At 50.7% G+C, this 16,976-nt stretch overlaps 2 protein-coding genes across 2 annotated transcripts; both read right to left on the reverse strand.

The window, feature by feature from the left end:
• Nucleotides 1–280: 280 nt before the first annotated feature.
• EAH_00035970 (erythroblast macrophage protein emp, putative) lies at nucleotides 281–4,817 on the reverse strand (the record flags this gene model as incomplete). The annotated part of the gene is made up of 8 exons (XM_013392085.1): nucleotides 281–383; nucleotides 762–922; nucleotides 1,174–1,244; nucleotides 1,575–1,686; nucleotides 2,713–2,829; nucleotides 3,121–3,222; nucleotides 3,751–4,353; nucleotides 4,731–4,817. Coding segments are annotated over 8 exons (1,356 nt in total), but the record flags the coding sequence as incomplete, so codon positions are not given.
• A 2,931-nt stretch (nucleotides 4,818–7,748) lies between these two features.
• EAH_00035980 (hypothetical protein, conserved) lies at nucleotides 7,749–16,944 on the reverse strand (the record flags this gene model as incomplete). The annotated part of the gene is made up of 11 exons (XM_013392086.1): nucleotides 7,749–8,029; nucleotides 8,310–8,662; nucleotides 8,821–9,309; nucleotides 9,466–9,551; nucleotides 9,716–9,856; nucleotides 10,193–10,456; nucleotides 11,344–11,409; nucleotides 11,583–11,715; nucleotides 12,067–12,139; nucleotides 12,367–13,159; nucleotides 13,546–16,944. 11 exons carry the CDS (start codon nucleotides 16,942–16,944, stop codon nucleotides 7,749–7,751), a joined length of 6,078 nt encoding a protein of 2,025 aa, XP_013247540.1.
• Nucleotides 16,945–16,976: the final 32 nt, after the last annotated feature.

Raw genomic sequence — 16,976 nt, forward strand, 5'->3', positions numbered from 1 at the left:
ATATATATATATATATATAACGTAATTATAAATCTGTATATATACATTAGTATATATATTTATTATATATATATATATATATATGGATATACTATATGTACAAAGACATGCTACCGTCTTCTTTTGTTTTGTCGACGTTTAAAAATTTTAGGGTTATTGCATGCACTTGAAATGCAGGAGATGAATTCATCAGAGGCCCTAAACCCTAATAAACCCTAATAAACCCTAATAAACCCTAGTAAACCCTAATAAACCCTAATAAACCCTAAACCCTGCCCACCATGGGTTCCCCAGTGACGCAGCAAATGATGTGGCTGCGCACGCGATGAGGCATCGGCATTTTCTTTATTAAATCCGACAACTCCGGGATGCAGGCGGGGCAGCTGCACTCAAACCTAAACCCTAAACCCTAAACCCTAAACCCTAAGCGCTAGAGAATAACCCACAGTCTCTAAGGGGCTAAACCCTCACAACCGGCGGTAGCAACGAGGACCTACACCCTAGGGTTTAGGGTTTAGGGTTTAGCCTTTAGACTGCGTTGTCCTGACACTAGCTAGACCGTAGGGTTTAGGGTTTCGGTTTACTTGGGGGATGCATTATTATCCTGCCATAAGCCAGACCTTAGGGTTTAGGGTTTAGGGTTTACTTGGGGGAAGCATTATCTTGACATAGCTTTCAGGGTTTAGGGTATAGGGTGTACCTGGGTGAAGCATTATCCTGACACAGGGTTTAGGGTTTAGGGTTTAGGGTTTAGGGTTTACTTGGGGGAAGCATTATCTTGACAGCCTCCAGACTTAACGGCGCACAAACCAGCGAAGACGAGAGAAGCCAGCAGAGGCTCTGGAGTCATTCCGAGGGCCGCAGCGCTGGTGTTTATGAACAACCCCACCAGTTGGCGAGTTCTTTCTTCGCCTAGCAAGTGCTGCAGCACCCTCAATACAGCAAACCCTAATCCCTACACCCGCTCCCCTCCCTACCTCTCTTCACCGCTCTTAGGGCTTGCGGGCTAGGGCTTAGGGTTTAGGGTTAAGGGTTTAGGGTCTACAGCTTAAAAGCACCCAATCAGGGGCTCGACACAAACTCAGCCACCAGGGGTGCGTGCAAGCAGTTCCTTGGAAGTTCGCGGCTGGGGTTTAGGGTTTACGGTTTAGGGTTTAGGGTTTAGGGGTGGACCTCGTATTCGGGGGGAGGAAAGTCGAGCATCGCCGCCAGAGCCAACACCCGTCGGATGTCTGGGCACCGCTCTGCAAGCAGCAGCAGCAACAGCAGCAACAGCAGCAGCAGCAGAAGCAGAAGCAGAAGCAGCAGCAGAAGCAGCACAGAAGAATCGCCACTGCACGAGGCACTCGCGGGTTCTGCGTTGTTGCTGCTGCTGCGGGGGAGAAATACAGCAGCAGCAGCAGGAAGAGCAGTAGCAGCGGCAACAGCAGCAGCAGCAACAAAAGAAAGCAGCAGCAGCAACGCCACAAGAAGAGCAACGGCAAAGCAAATGGCTGTGCTGCGGAAGAGAAGAACAGCCCTGATCCTTGCTGCCCTGCTAGGGTTAAGGGTTTAGGGTTTAGGGTTTAGCGTACCGATGTCTGCAGGCTGTATGTGCTCTTTTATATATTTCACCGCCTCCTTTGGCTTCTTCTCCTTCAACAAATTAATCGCATGCTGCATACGCACCTCGATCTCCAACACGCTCTGCAGCAGCAGCAGCAGCAGCAGCAGCAGCAGCAGCAGCAGTTAGACGAGCAGCTGCTGTATGTGTAGCACGTTACAATAGTTATTCTGCGTCCTCGAAGCAAGCAGCAGCAGCAGCAGCAGCAGCACTAGCAGCACCAGCAAAGACCAGCACCACCACCAGCATCAGCACCATCAGCAGCAGCATTAGTAGCATTGGTAGCAATTGCAGCATTAGCAGCAGCAGCATCAGCAGCAGCAGCAGCAGCAACAGGAGCAGCAGGAGTAGGGTTTGCATTACGTTGAGCTTGGTGAGTTTGTTGCGGTGTCTGTCTATCCACTCGAATGCTTCAGCAGCAGACCCTCGCAGCAAACCCCCGACAACTGCAGCAACTTCTCCGTGAACTCCTTCATCCCAAAAGTCCTGCACATACACACCCCCAGCTAGCTAGCTAGCTAGCTAGCTAGGTACTTATGTAGCTAGCTATGTAGCTGGCTGGCTGGCTAGCTAGCTAGCTACATAGCCAGGTGGCGACATAGCTAGCTAGCCAGCTAGGTAGCTCCGTAGCTAGGCAGCTAGCTAGCTAGCTAGCTAGCTCGCATGCATCCTAGCTAGATAGCTGCAAAGTATACAGCCAGCAAACCAGAAGAGCCAGCTAGCTAGCTGGCTGCCTAGCTAGCTGTATAGGTAGCCAGAGAACTACCTGAGAAAGCTTCTGGGGGGCACATTGGAGAGCAGAGGAGAAGGCAACAAGCGACGAGAGGCAGATAGCTAGCTGCACGGCTTGACAGCTCATTAGCTAGGCAGCTAGCTAGCTAGCTAGATAGATTGACAGCTATCTGGCTAGCTAGATAGACACATAGAGATGACAGCTAGCTAGAAATATAGGTAGGCGGGTTGTTCACTACTGCATCTCGGCACAGAGAGGAGACAGACGAATAAATAAATAAATAAATAAACAAATAAATGAATGAGGAGAAAAGGACAAATAAAGAGACAGAAAGAGACAACTAAAGAAAGGGAATAGAGATAGGGTGCCTATACACCTCAAGATGAAAGACAGAGGCGGCTCTTTTTGCTGTCTCTATAAATTCTCCGCGACTCAAATACTCCAACACCGCGCAATTTAAATGAAGAGCGAAGTGTGCAGTCCCCAGCCCCGCCTGAAGAGGAGACAGATTAAAAGGAGACACTTAAAAAGGGGACAGTTAAAACGGATTTAAACGGAGACAATTAGGGTTTATCCGGGATTACTAAGGTTCGTAGACCACCCTTAAGATTTATTAGGGCTTATTAGGGCTTGTTAGGGTTTATTAGGGTTTATGAGGGTTTAAGAGGGCTTATTAGGGTTTATTAGGGTTTATTAGGGTTTAGTAAGGTTATAAGGGTTTATTGGGGTTTACTAGGGTTTATGATTGTTTATTAGGGTTTAGGGTTTAGGGTTTAGGGTTTACACGCATCTGTTCTTCGTGGAGGTCAGGTTCTTCCATGAGGACCCTCAGCCGTCTGCTGCATCTCTCTAACTCTTCTGTTGCTTTTGCTGCTGCTGTCTCGGCCTGACAAACCAAACCCTAAACCCTAAACCCTAAACCCTGAACCCTAAACCCTAGATCCCTGATGGTTGGGGCGGTAGGAAGACGATGAAAGCAGCGAAAGGAAATATAAAGCAGGAAGATATACACCACTGCAGCAGCAGAAGCAGCAGCAGCAGAAGCAGCATCAGAAGGAGCAGCAGCAGAAGCAGCATCAGAAGCAGCATCATCAGAAGCAGCAGCGGAAGCAGCAGAGGCAAGAGCAGCAGCAGAAGCATGAGAAGCAGCACACGCAGCAGAACCAGCAGAAGCAGCAGCAGCAGCAGGATCGTCAGAAGCAGCAACAGGAGCAGCAGCAGGAGCAGCAGCAGGAGCAGCAGCAGGAGCAGCAGCAGGAGCAGCAAAATGCGTTTGTTTTGTTAATACCCTTCTTTTAATATTATTGATTTTCTCTAAGACGAGATCTATTCTGGCGAGTTGGTGCTGCGGAGTAGCAGCAGCAAGAAGCTGAGCACTCAGTTTTTTTTTAATAAACGCTAATACTACAGATACATCTCTAGCTAGCGTCTTCTGGCTGCAGCGAATGATTGCTGCTGCTCTCTCTAAAGGAGCTGTTACTGTAGATAAATGAATACCCCCACACACTGGCAAGGGCACTTCAACAGCAGGCAAAGACTCCAAACCCTCAAACCCTTCTTCTTCTTCTCCGCTGCTGCTGCTGCTGCTGCTGCTGTTGCTGTTCGTGGTGGCGTTGGTGTTATTATTGTTGCTGTTGCTGCTGCTGCTGTTGTTGTTGGGGGGGGGAGAAGGGGTGGTGGTGCTGAGGTTGTTTGCTGCTGCAGGTGCTGCTGCTGCTGCTGCTGCTTGGCCAGAAGCAACCGATACACTTGGGTCTGCCAGCAACGCGGAAGCAGAGAAGTGCCTCCTGCTGCTGCTGCTGCTGTTGTTGTTATTGCTGCTGCTGCTGCCTGGGATTGCTTCATGCGTTGTCTCAGCTAGAGTGTCGCTACCGTCTGCTGTAGCTTGGAGGCCAGCTGCTGCTGGCCTCCAAGCTTCCAGCCGGCTGCTGCTGCTGCTGCTGCTGTTGCTGCTGTGGGGAGGCTGTCTAGGGGCCCCCCCACTTTGATTGGTCTCCGGAGCCTCGTGGGGTCCCCCCTGCGGGCCCCACACACACACACGCATGCAGCAGCAAACTTTTCATGCTGCAGCAAACCGTCACCAAGCACCTTCTGCTGCAGCTGCCAAACATAAACTGTGTGAGGGCCCCTCCTAGGGGGGCCCCTCCTAAGGGGGCTTCTTAACTAACGAACCACAACAAGAAACACCAAACCCCACACCCTCTGCTGCACCTGTATAAAGTGTGGGGCCCCCTGTGGAGTCCCCTTTAGGGGCCCCTTTAGGGCCCCCTTGAGGGGGCCCCCTGAGGGCCCCTAAAGGGCCCCTAAAGGGACCCCTGAGGGCCCCCTGAGGCTCCCTAAAGGGCCCCTGTTGGGGCCGCTGGTGTGAGGGTTTGCATTGGATTGCATGCATACTGTTTGGGGCTCGGGTGTGGCTGCCGTTCGAATTGCTGGGGGTTCGGAGGTAGTCGGCAGCGACTGAGAGCGGCCCTCCTCCGCCATTACCTCGAGCTGCATGCAAAAAGCAAGGGTTTTATAGGGCTTTTTGAAGGGCTCATTGGGGTTTACTAGGGTTTATTAGGGTTCATTAGGGTTCATTAGGGTTTAATGGGGTTAATAAGGGCTTACGAGGGGTTATTAGGGTTTAGTATTAGGGTTTATTAAGGTGTATTAGGGTTTATTAGGGTTTAACAGTTTAATATTAGGGTTTATTAGGGTTTAATGTAGTTTAATATTAGGGTTTATTCGGGTTTTTTAGGGTTTATGGTGCGAGCGAAGGCAAAAGGAGAGATAAAACCAACTCATGAAAAACAAAGACAAACCCTCCCGCTCTGCCCACTGTCACCATCTCTCTCCAAACCCTAAACCCTAAACCCTAAACCCTACACCCTTAACCCTAAACCTTCAACCCTGAACAGTAGGGGGGCTGGTCGTGCAGCTTGTGAGAAGCTTTGCTGCTCCTGTACAGTGAGAAGGGAGTACTTTGCTTTAGCAGAGAGGCAGAGGAGTGAAAGAAGGAAGAGAATCTCAATCACTGCAGCAGCTGCTGCTGTTATTTGCTGCTGCTGCTCCGCTGCCTTTCAGGTGTACGTACAGACAGCTGAATGAAGCCACCGGCGTAAATGTATTAATATTATGAACGAGATTAAAAGTAAAAGGAGAAAATGGCTTTTAAATTAGACAAATTTATTAAAAAGAATATCTATTTATTCATAACTTTGCTCATAGAAGATAATTGGAGGCCCTGGCTGCTGCAGCGGTCTCAGCAGCAGGTTGAGTTGGAGTGTATGTGCAGCAGCTGCTGCAACTTGAATTCTTAATACACCCGCTCTATTTATTCTTAATTTTAATTCATTTTAACCTCTAATATTCATAAATTATTAAACTCGGTGCTTACAAAAGCAGTAGCAGCAGCAACAGCAGCAGCAGCAGCAGCAGCAGCAGGAACGCAGCTCTGGGCACACCACTGGCCTCACCGCACCGGCAGCAGCAAACAGCAGCAGCAGCAGCAGCAGCTGAAGCCTTCGAAAGGATTCTGCTGAATCTGTCCCCCCAGTACTTATCCTGTGAGTTTTTTCTTTTAGGTGTATATGCATTTATATTTATTTATACACTTGGGGTGTATGCTGCTCTGCTGTCTTGCTAGCCTCTTCCTCATGGGTCCAGGGGTTTGTCTGCAGATAATAAATATATTTTCTTATTATTATTTATCGAGGTTGTATAATGCATACTTTGCATTCATTCACAGGAGAATAACACCCTTACAAGCCCTGGGGTCTAGAGATGCACTTATAAGGGTTTATGAGGGTTTAATAGGGTTTATGAGGGTTTAATAGGGTTTATGAGGGTTTAGGGTTTGCAAATGTCGCTGCTTTCTGCGGGGGAGACTCTACACTGGCTTATAGCTAATAAGTTGAGGCTTAGGGACTAAGGAGACACCGCAGGCACTGCTGTTTGCTGCTGCTCGTTGCAGCTCTTTCACGCGGCTGCTGCTGCTGCTGCTGCTGCTGCGTATACCCTAAGGGAGTTATTATTTGCTGCTGCGTGGGGCCCCATTCGGGGGGCCCCTGCTCATGGGTGTGGGGCCCCACAATGAGGCCTTAACAAGAGGTGTCGGGCCCCCCTCTGGGGGCCCTACTATGGAGTGTGGGGCCCCACAGGAGGATCCCTCTGGGGTGTGGGGCCCCACAGATGTAGCCCCAACCAAAATGCGTGGGGCCCCACACCCCTTACTTGGGCTAAATAAGAGGTGTGGGGCCCCACAAAGGGCCTAAGAGGGGGTCAGACACCTGAAGTAGATTATATATCTCTTAAATAGAATATTTGGGGTAAATATATTAATATTATTTGCTATGTATATTCTATTGCTACTATATAAAGGGTTTATATAAACAAACTGTACGTACTACTTCTATTATATAAAGGGTTAATATATACATATACATATATATATAATTTCTATTATTTAAAGGGTTTATATAAACAAATATATATATTTATAATATTATTAATATGTCAACAAAGCCATCAGCACGTGATAAGCTGCAAACAAGCAGAAGCAAAGCACGTAAAAAGGCGCTGCCGCTGTTGCTGCTGCTGCTGTTGCTGCTGCTGTTGTTGCTGCTGTGCAGTGTGTCTCTGCTGCTGCAGCAGTCCTTGCTGCTGCTGCTGCTGATTTCTCAATAAAGCCTCCGCGCCAGCTGCTGTAGTGCTGCTGCTGCTGTTGCTGTAGTGCTGCAGCTGCGGCTGTAGCGCTGCAGCTGCGGCTGTAGTGCTGCTGCTGCTGCTGCTGTAGTGCTGCAGCTGTTGCTGTAGTGCTGCTGCTGCTGCTGTAGTGCTGCAACTGCTGCTGTAGTGCTGCAGCTGTTGCTATAGTGCTGCCGCTGTTGCTTAGTGCTGCAGCTGCTGCTGTAGTGCTGCAGCTGCTGCTGTAGTGCTGCAGCTGCTGCTGTAGTGCTGCAGCTGCTGTTGTAGCGCTGCTGCTGCTGCTGTAGTGCTGCAGCTACTGCTGTGGTGGTGGTGGTGCTGCTGCTGTAGTGCTGCAGCTGTTGCTGTAGTGCTGAAGCTACTGCTGTAGAGCTGCTGATGCTGCTGTAGTGCTGCCGCTGCTGCTGCTGTAGTACTGCTGCTGCTGCTTTACCTGCTGCAGCAGGTGTCTCCCTGTGTCTCTGCACTGCTGCTGCAGTGGGGGCCCCACTGAAGCCCCTCCACCGAACAGAGCGCTCGACTGTCTATACACCGCAATCTGTCTGTACACCGGAAGGTCTGTCACAAGAGGCGCAGCAGCAGCAGCAGCAGCAGCAGCAAGCAAGCAAAACCCACAGCTGCACCTGCTGCAGCGCCTCGCCTCCCTAAATAATGCTGCTGCTGAGTGAGGGGCCCCACACCTTAAGACAAGCAGCACAGTTGGTGAGTGCTGCAGCAAAGCTCTGTTTAGCTAATGCGTCTCCTCTTGCTCTCTGCTGGCCCTGCCTCAGCAGCAGCAGCAGCAGCAGCAGCAGGTGCTGCAGCAGCAGGTGTCTCCTCCTCGGCGTCGTCCTCGAGGAGATCTTTGAGGAGGTCCAGCTGCGACGTGTCTCCGTTCTTAGCAGCAGCAGTTTGCTGCTCTGCTGCTGCTGCTTCCGGCGCTGCCGCTGCTGCTGTTCCTGCTGCTGCTGCTGCACTGCCTCTTTTAACGCCTGCCTGCTGCAGCACGCGCTGCAGCAGCTCCACACCTGCAGCAACACCCCAGCAGCAAAACAAAAAAATATTATTAGCGCTATCTCTCGGGTTTATAAATATAAATATAAAAATATATTTATAAATAAACATACATGCATATATATATTTTTATTATCATATATATATATATATATATATATATATATATATATTATACCTGTACAGACATATAATATACATACACCCATATATAATAAATATATAATAAATATATTAATATTTGCTTGCATAATATATATACAAGAGAGAGAAAGGAGACAAAAAGATTATTACCATCTGAAAGAGCTGCGCCGTCTCCTTCTGTCTCTTTGCTGCTGCTGCTGCTGTCGTTTGCTGCTTCGTCTCCCCACGAGAAAGCTTCGCCCCTGGTTTGCTCTCTGCTGCTGCGAACGTCTGCTGCTGCTCCTGTTGCTGCCGCACCTGCCTCCGCATCCTCTGGTGACGACGTGGGGCTTCTTCTGGTGCTGTTGCTGCTGCTGCTGCTGCTGTTGCTGTTGCTGTTGTTGCTGCTTGGGCTGCTGCTGCTTGGGCTGCTGCTGCTGCTGCTGCTGCTGCTGCTGCTGGGGCTGCTAGGGCGGTCTCTGGCTGGACCGGCGTCCTCATCGCTGGAGGTGGGTCTGCTGCTGCTGCAAAGAGACACAAAACCATCATATAACAACTCTATCATGATACAGCAGCAGCAGCTGCTGCTGCAGTAGCAGCAGCAACACTGCTAGCAGCAGAAGCAGCAGCAGCAGTGGCAGCAGCAACACTGCTAGCAACAGAAGCAGCAGCAGCAGCGTACCCTATCTTGACTGCGATGCGTCTCTTTTGTCTTCCTGCGCCTGGTGCAGCACGGGAAGAGAGAGGGCCCCCACCGCCAGCAGCAGCAGCAGCAGCACCGCCAGCAGCAGCAGCAGCAGAAGCCTTCTCAGGGAATACACTGAAGAGAGATGTGTCTTCACCTTCCAAAGCTAAGTTGCTGCTGCTGCTGCTGCTACCGGGGCTCGAGAGAGGTAACGGCTTAGGCAGGGGGCGGTTGTCCTCGTCGCTGCTGCTGCTGCTACTGCTGCTGCTGTTGCTGTTGCTGCTGCTGCTGCTCTCGTTGCCGCCACGCATGGGCCTGCGTCTGCGTCTCCTGGTGACCTTGAGCCGTGCTGCTGCTGCAGAGTTGCTGCTGCTGCTGCTGTTGCTGCTGCTGCTGCCACCAGCCCACAGATCAGTGCCCGTGCTGCTGTCTTGCTGCTGCTGCTCCTCATCGTCATCATAACCCTCAACAAGAGACAGGCGAGACCTGCACCCAAACCCTAAACCCTAAACCCTAAACCCTAAATAACCCTAAATAACCCTAAACCTTAAGGCGTAAACCCTAAACCCCAAGGGCGGTATACGTGCGCTTGCAAGGTCTTCCAGCTCGCCTAGGGTTTAGGGATTAGGGTTTAGGGTTTACCCTCGTGCCGGTGTTGTGGTGTCTGTAGAAGAGTCGTCGTCCTTAACGTTAAAGAACCAAGAGTCATCATCATCAATGGCTTGCCGCTGCGCACAAACCCTAAACCCTAAACCCTAAACCCTAAACCCTAAGCCCTAAACCACCGTAATGTTGAACCCCAGGCCAAAGGGAGTCAGTGTTTCTCTTGCGTGCTGAAGCATCTCTTTCTGCAGGATTAAGGAGGGTTTAGGGTTTAGGGTTTAGGGTTTACGTGGGGGTCTGTCCTGATGAGTCTGCCTAAGCTGCTAACTGCTTTATGGTGCTCTGTCTCCTTTAAAGTAAATTCTCTGCTGTCTCCGAGTGTCTCCTGTCTCCTTGCTGCACGCCATCTACAATAAAATACTCGCAAGTCCTGCAGCAGCAAACAAACAACAACACACAGCAACCAATCTATCAAACTCCAGCAGCAGCAACAGGAGCAGCACAAGCAGCAACAACAACGTTAGCAGCACAAGCAGCCCTCGCAGCAGCAGCAGCACCAACGCTCGCAACAGCAGCAGTACCAACGCTCGCAACAGCAGCAGCAGCAACGCTCGCAACAGCAGCAGCCCTCGCAGCGGCAGCAAGAGCAGCAGCCCTCGCAGCAGCAAGAGCAGCAGCCCTCACAGCAGCCCTCGCAGCAGCAAGAGCAGCAGCAGCAAGAGCAGCAGCAGCAAGAGCAGCAGCAGCAGCAGCAGCAGCAACCTACGCGTAGTACAAGACAGGGGTTTTTTCTGGCTTTGGTGGCAGCAGCATCGATTTGCGCAAGCCAAGCAGAAGTGAGGGGGTCTTCAAACAGAAAGGCTATTAAAGAAGAGTCTTGATTAACAGCAGCAGCAGAAGAATAAGCAGCAGCAGCAGGAGACAGAGGCATAGCGGGAGGAGACAGACAAGAGAGACACTCAAGAACAGCACCAGACAGCAAAGAACCCCCTAGACGACGCGAAGATGATAAAGGAGACAAAAAGTCTTCCTATAAATAAACCATACAAAAACAAACAAAATAAAGAGATATTAATCATCTTGCTGCAGCACCAATACATGCTGCTGCTCATGCTGCTGTCGCTCCTGATGCTGCTGTTGCTGCTGCTGCAGTTGCAGCAGCAGCATGCACCAGACAGAAGCAATAGAAACAGAAGCAGCAGAAGAAAAAACGAGCAAAAAACAGCAGAAACAGATGCAGCAGCAGCAGCAGCACCAAACAGCCAGGCAGCAGAAGCAGCAGCAGCAGCAAACGGGTGAAGGCAGCAGTAGTGACAGCAGCAACAGCAGCAGCAAAAACCAACAAGCAGCAAACGCAGCAACAGGAGCAAACAGGAGACAGAGACAAACACAGAAAGAGACACCCCAACAGCAGCAACAAGAAAGAACAGCAGCAGCAGCCATAAAATAGAGGAGACACAAGAAAAGACAAAAGGAGACAGCTCAATGTGAGAGGAGGAGACAAAGGAGGCAGAAAGAGACAAAAAAAGACAGAGAAAAGAGACAGACAGAGGAGACAGGTAAAGGAGACAGACAAAGGAGACAGACAAAGACAAAGAGAGACAGAAAAGAGACAGATAAAGGAGACAGATACAGGAGACAGAGAGAGACAAAGAGAGACAGAAGAAGACAAAGAGACACAGAAAGGAGACAGGAGGAGACAGATAAAGGAGACAGAAAGACAGATAAAGGAGACAGACAAAAAGCAGAGTGATACAAAGAGACAGATAAAGAAAACAGGAGGAGACAGAGTATGAAGACAGTCGACAGAAGGAGACAAATAAATATAAAAAGGAGACAAATAAACATAGAAAGGAGACAAATAAACATAAAAAGGAGACAAATAAACATAAAAAGGAGACAGTGAATATAACTCACCTTCAGCATCCAGACGAGGGGTCTGAGGACTTTTGTTTTAATCAAATGTTTGTCGATGTACGGATCCTGAAGGAGACAAATAAATATAGAAAAAAGACAAATAAATACAAAAAGGAGACATACAAACATAAAAAGGAGACAGCAAACACCACCACAACCACTAGCAGCAGCAGCAAAACAGCAGCAACACCAGCAGCAGCAACTCTACCGCCAGCAGCAGCAGAAGCAGAAGCAATTACCTTCATGGTGATGCACGCCCTTAGGAACTTGACAGCATAAAGAGACAAAAATTTATCAAACTGCGGCTGCAAAGCAGCGAGGAGACTGCGCAGAGGTACGCTGTCCCTAAGAATGCGCAGCTTAAAGCGATGCCTGTACACCCCAACATCAACATAAATAAACAAATAAATAAATAAACAAATTAATTAATTAATTAATTAATTAATTAATTATTAATTATTAATTTAATGCATGCATGAAGGAATGAATAAATAAGATTAATGGGTAGCTGAATATTAACAAATAATTAAATAAATTAATAATAGACTGCCAAATATATAAATAAACAAATAAATAAATAATTATTTATTTATTTATTCAAGCGAGCGATTACACGCGCAAAAGACGGCCGGAAGAACAAAACAAAAAACAAACAACCAGCGACAAATGCAGCAGCAGCAGCAGCAGCAGCAACAGCAGCAGCAGCAGGACGAGTCTTATTACCTGTGAACTGCCACACAATGAGAGAATATCTCCAACACCATCTGCTTCGCATGCTGCAGCCGCTGCTGCTCAACTGAAGAAGTTCAAAGTAAAGCAGCAGCAGCAACAGCAGCAGCAGCAACAGCAGCAAGATGAAGATGCAGAAGAAGACAACACCCAACAGCAGCAAAATCCATCTCCAATAAAATAACGCCACAAATGACCCACTATAACTAGCAGCAGCAGCAGCAACAGCAGCAGCAACAGCAACAGCAGCAGCAGCAGCGACAACAGCAGCAGCAGCAGCAACACCACCACTACCACCACCATCACCAGCCCCAGCAGCAGGAGCAGCATCAGGAGTAGCATCAGGAGCAGCAGCAGGAGTAGCACCAGGAGCAGCAGCAGGAGCAGCATCAGAAGCAGCAGCAGGAGCAGCAGCAGAAGCAGCAGCAGGAGCAGCATCAGGAGCAGCATCAGGAGCAGCAGCAGCAGCAGCAGCAGGAGCAGCATCAGGAGCAGCAGCAGGAGCAGCAGCAGGAGCAGCAGCAGGCTGAGTGTAACGATTGTTACGTTGCGTCATTGAGTGGTGGTAGGGTTTGTAGAGGAGTTTGAGCAGCAAATCAACGACGCCGCCATCGAAGAAGAGCTGATCTACTTCGTCTTTTTCAGGTAACTCCATGTTAACTCCGCAGACAACTCGAATTAATATCTCCTTTATCATTACTTGAACAGCTTCACTTTGTCCTGTCTCTAGCACCCCACACAGCAGCAGCAGCAACTGATCATCGTCTTCTTCCCGCTTACTCTCAGTATCCTCCTCATACTCCTGCTCCTGCTGCTGCTGCTGCTGCTGCTGCTGCTGCTGCTGCTGCTGCTGGTGCTGCTGCCATTTCTGCTGCTGCCGTTTTTGCTGCTGCTGCTGCTGCTGCTGGGCCTTCTCCATGAAGAGTATTTGTCGCAGTATAGGGGGATTAGTCTCCGCAAACAGCTGCAGCACTTCAACAGCAACTGTTATCGGGTCGGGGTAGACAAACCCTTCAAAGTTCAGAGGGTTAGGGCGGTGCAGCACATCAGGAGAAGACAGCAGCCGAGACAAAGCAGCAGCGCGAGCCTGCAACCACACACCAGCAACAAACAGCAGCAGCAGCAGCAGCAGCAGCATCAGAAGCAGCACCATCACCAAAGGCAGCAGATGGATAGCTGGCTAACTACCTACAGCTGGTTGTCAGTTTGTTTGTCTGGTTCGCTAGCTAGCTAGCTAGCTAGCTAGCGAATCGTTGCTAGGTTTGGCTAGCTAGCTACCTAGCTAGCTAGTAAGATAGCTGCTTGTGAGTGCTTAGGCCCAGCTAGCTAACTATCCAGCTAGCCAGCTAGCCAGCTAGCCGGTTACCTAACTGGCCAGCTAGCTAACTAGCCAGCTTGCTAACTATCCAGCTAGCTGGCTAGCTAGCTAGCTAGCTAGCCAGCTAGCTAGGTAGTTGGGTGTTAATGAGTTACCTCCTCAGCCTGCTTGTTGTGAGGGAGGATAAGCTGCTGCCACATGCGGTTTGCTGCTGCGTCCCCTCTTAGATATCCCTTTAGCTGCAGCAGCAAACCTGTGTCTCTGATTTGAAGAGACAGATTATAAACAGAGTAGCCGGAGCCTCTCAACCCCCTAGGCCCGCACTCAGCAGCAAAAGGAGACATACACAGCAGCGCAGCAGGAGCATTGCTTAGCCGCTGCAGCAGAGACAATAACTCTCGGACAAACAACAAGCAATAATAATCCTCTCCAAGCCTCATCTTTAATAAACTCAGCGCACTGCTGCTGCTGCTGCTGTTGCTGCTGCCTCTGCTGCTGCATGCAGCTGCATCTCCATCACCACCGCTTGCCCCAGCAGCAGCAGCAGCTGCTGCTGCTGCGCGTCTGGGCCCAGTAACAGCAGCAGGAGCTGCAGCAGCAGCAGGAGAAGGCGTCAGAGAGTAATGCTGAGACTGACAAAGCAGAGATATAATAGAATGTCCGTTAGAGTTTAAAAGATATTGAAGCTGCGCAATTGATGCCTCATCAACATAACGTGCAAGTGCAACATCACGCAGGTACATCAGCCGATAATGAAAATGAACATGATGAAGAAACTCTTCTTCTTGCTGCTGCTGCTGCTGCTCCTCCTCCTCCTCCTGCTCCTGCTGCTCCTCCTCTGCTTCATCGTTGTCGTCTCTCCCACGACCCAAACCAGCACCTTCCTGCTGCTGCTGCTGCTGCTGCTGCGCTTCGCTGCCTCCTTCGCTCCCGCTACCTCTCCCGCTGCTGCTGCTGCTGCTGCTGCTGCTGCTGCTGCTGCTGCTGCCAGTTATTGTTGTTGTTTGCGGGCGAAGAACTTGGTGAAACTGCACCTTCTGAAAGAATTGAGTGTGAGGCAGCTGCATTTGCTGCGTCTGCAGATCTTGTTCGTACTCCAGACACTGCAGCAGCTGCAGCCAAAACTCATCGTCTAGCAGCAGCTGCAGCACTTCCGCATAGCCGGCACAACCTACCAGCAGCTTACGCAGGATCAGCGCCATCTGCTGCAGTGCTGCTTCTGCTGCTTTCTTCTCTACACTACGCTCGCTTCTGCTGCTGCTACTGCTGCTGCTGCTGCTGCTGTCTCCTTTGCTGCTTCTCAACTCCCACTCCGTGTCTCCGCCTTTCCTGTTTGCTGCTGCTGCAGTCTCTGTTGCTGCTGTCTTGCTGAGCCGCGCGGGGTCGTCGCTGCTGCAGGGCGCTGCTGCTGCTGCTGCTCCTGCTCCAGCTGCTGCTCCTCCTGCTGCAGCAGGAGACTCATCTTCTAAATCCGCAATAAGCTGATGCATAAGCCTAAAGAAAGAGCGCAGCCACTGTCTATTTATTATTTCCTGCTGCAGCTGCACGCAAAGATGCGGATGATGAAGCTCGTACTCTACTCTGTGCAGCAGCAGCGGTAGAGAAGAGACAGTTGGAGGCGAGATGCTGCTGCTGCTGCTGCTGCTTCCTGCTCTGTCTCCTTCCTGCTGCTCACCCCAAAAGCTGTCTCCTTGTAGCAGCGGGAGGTCTCCATCCCCTGCAGCAGCAGCAGCAGTACTATTATTATTAGCTGCCCCCCGAATCCCTGCTCGTTCTCCTGCAGCAGCAGCAGCAGCAGCAGCTGTGGAAGAGGTAGCAGCAGCAGCAGAATGAAGAGCGGCATCTGTCTCTAAGTCTTCATCTTCTTCTTCATCGCTCATGCTGCCCGCACAGTTCTCAGGAGACACTAAATAAATATAACTCCACAGAGCGAAGCACCCGTGGGGATGCTGAAAAGAGAGAGCTCTGTAACTGTCTCCTTTGAACCCCTCCTGCCACGTAATAATGCTGTCTTTCTGATGCTGGTAGAGACAGTTGCAGCAAATTACAGTGTCAACAACAAACCCTTCATTTCCTTCAGCCTCCACTATCAAACGGCTTCCTCCTGCTGCTCCTGTTGCTGTTGCTGCTGCTGCTGCTGCTGCTGCCGCAGAAGCAGAAGCAGAAACGCTGTCTTCGTTGCTGCACGCGCCGCCACCTGCAGCAGCAACACTTCCCTCTCCCTCTGCTGCTGCTCCTGCTGCTTCTCCTGCAGCAGCAGCAGCAGGACTACCACTACCACTACTACCACCACCAACAGCAGCAGCAGCAGCAGCAGGAGGGCGCTCGGGAAGGCCCGGGGTGTCTCCTTCGATAACATAGAAGTGACCTGTCCCCTTGTCTACCCAGCTGCCTGTCTCTCCATCTACTTCATATAATTTAACTCTCCTACACTGCAGCGGCAACCCATTCACAGGGTGTAAGTAGTCTGCTTCTTCTTCTTCTTCTTCTTCTTCTTCTTCTTCTTCTTGTTCTTCATCTTCTTCTTCTTCTTGCGGCTGCTGCTGCTCTTGATCCTGCTGCTCGGCTGCTGCTGCGAGAGACGCTTCGCGGGGTGCGTCTGTCTCCTCTGAGTCTTCCTGAAGATGCAGCAGCAGAGGTGTTTTCTTCCGCTGCTGCTTCTGCTGCTGCTGCTGCTGCTGCTGCTTGCGTCTGCACAGCTTCTGCCTCGCTTGCTGCAGCAGAGGCAAGAATGTTTGCTGCATATAATCTTTTATCTCTTCTGCTGAAGACAGCAAAGCAATCTCTGGCTGCAGTCGGCTGTCGCAGCTGCTGCGCATATTCACACGAAGCCCGGGGCCCCACCGCTTCCTCCTTTTGTTGCTGCTGCTGCTGCTGCTGCTGTTGCTGTTGCTTCTTTTGGTTTTGCTGTTGTTGGGGCTAGTGCTAGCAGCAGAAGCACCAGCAGATGCTGCTGCTGCGTCTAACAACGCTGCTGCTGCATCCTCGCCTGCGTCTGCTGCTGTTGATGTGCTATCACCGCTGTCTTCTGCTGCTGCAGCTGCAGCAGCTGCTGCAGCAGCTGCAGCAGAAGCAGAAACAACAGAGCTGTCGGAATCCCTCTCGTCTTTCTCTTTAATAGGGCGCATTTCTGCTGCTGTTGCTGCTGCTGGAGAAGCCGCAGCTTTGGATGCTGCAGTTGCTGCTGCATCTCCGTCTGCTGCTGCTGCTGTTTCTTCTTTCTTTATTGCTGCTGCAGGGCCCCCCTTCTCATCCGACGGCTCCGAGCCTTCTGCTGCAGCTGCACATCCTATAGCTGCTGCTGCTGCTGCTGCATGCACTTGTTTCTCATCCTTGACGCAATGCTTTGCTGCTGCTGCTGCTGCGTCAGCAGCCGGCGTGGCTGCAGCAGCAGCAGCATGCGATTTGACGGCACCGCGCACACCATGAGCCTCTCCTGCAGCTAAACCCTGCTGCTGCTGCTGCTGCTGCTGCTGCTGCTGCATTTCAGCTGCCGAAGCCCCGTCTGTAGAGTCAGGGGGACCCACTGGCTGGCGGCTGCCGGTGTTCTCCATGCCTGCTGCTGCTGCTGCTGCTGCAGCTATTG

The sequence above is a fragment of the Eimeria acervulina genome, genomic scaffold (assembly GCF_000499425.1).
Source record: "Eimeria acervulina Houghton genomic scaffold, Eah_scaff384, whole genome shotgun sequence".
Classification (NCBI taxonomy): domain Eukaryota; phylum Apicomplexa; class Conoidasida; order Eucoccidiorida; family Eimeriidae; genus Eimeria; species Eimeria acervulina.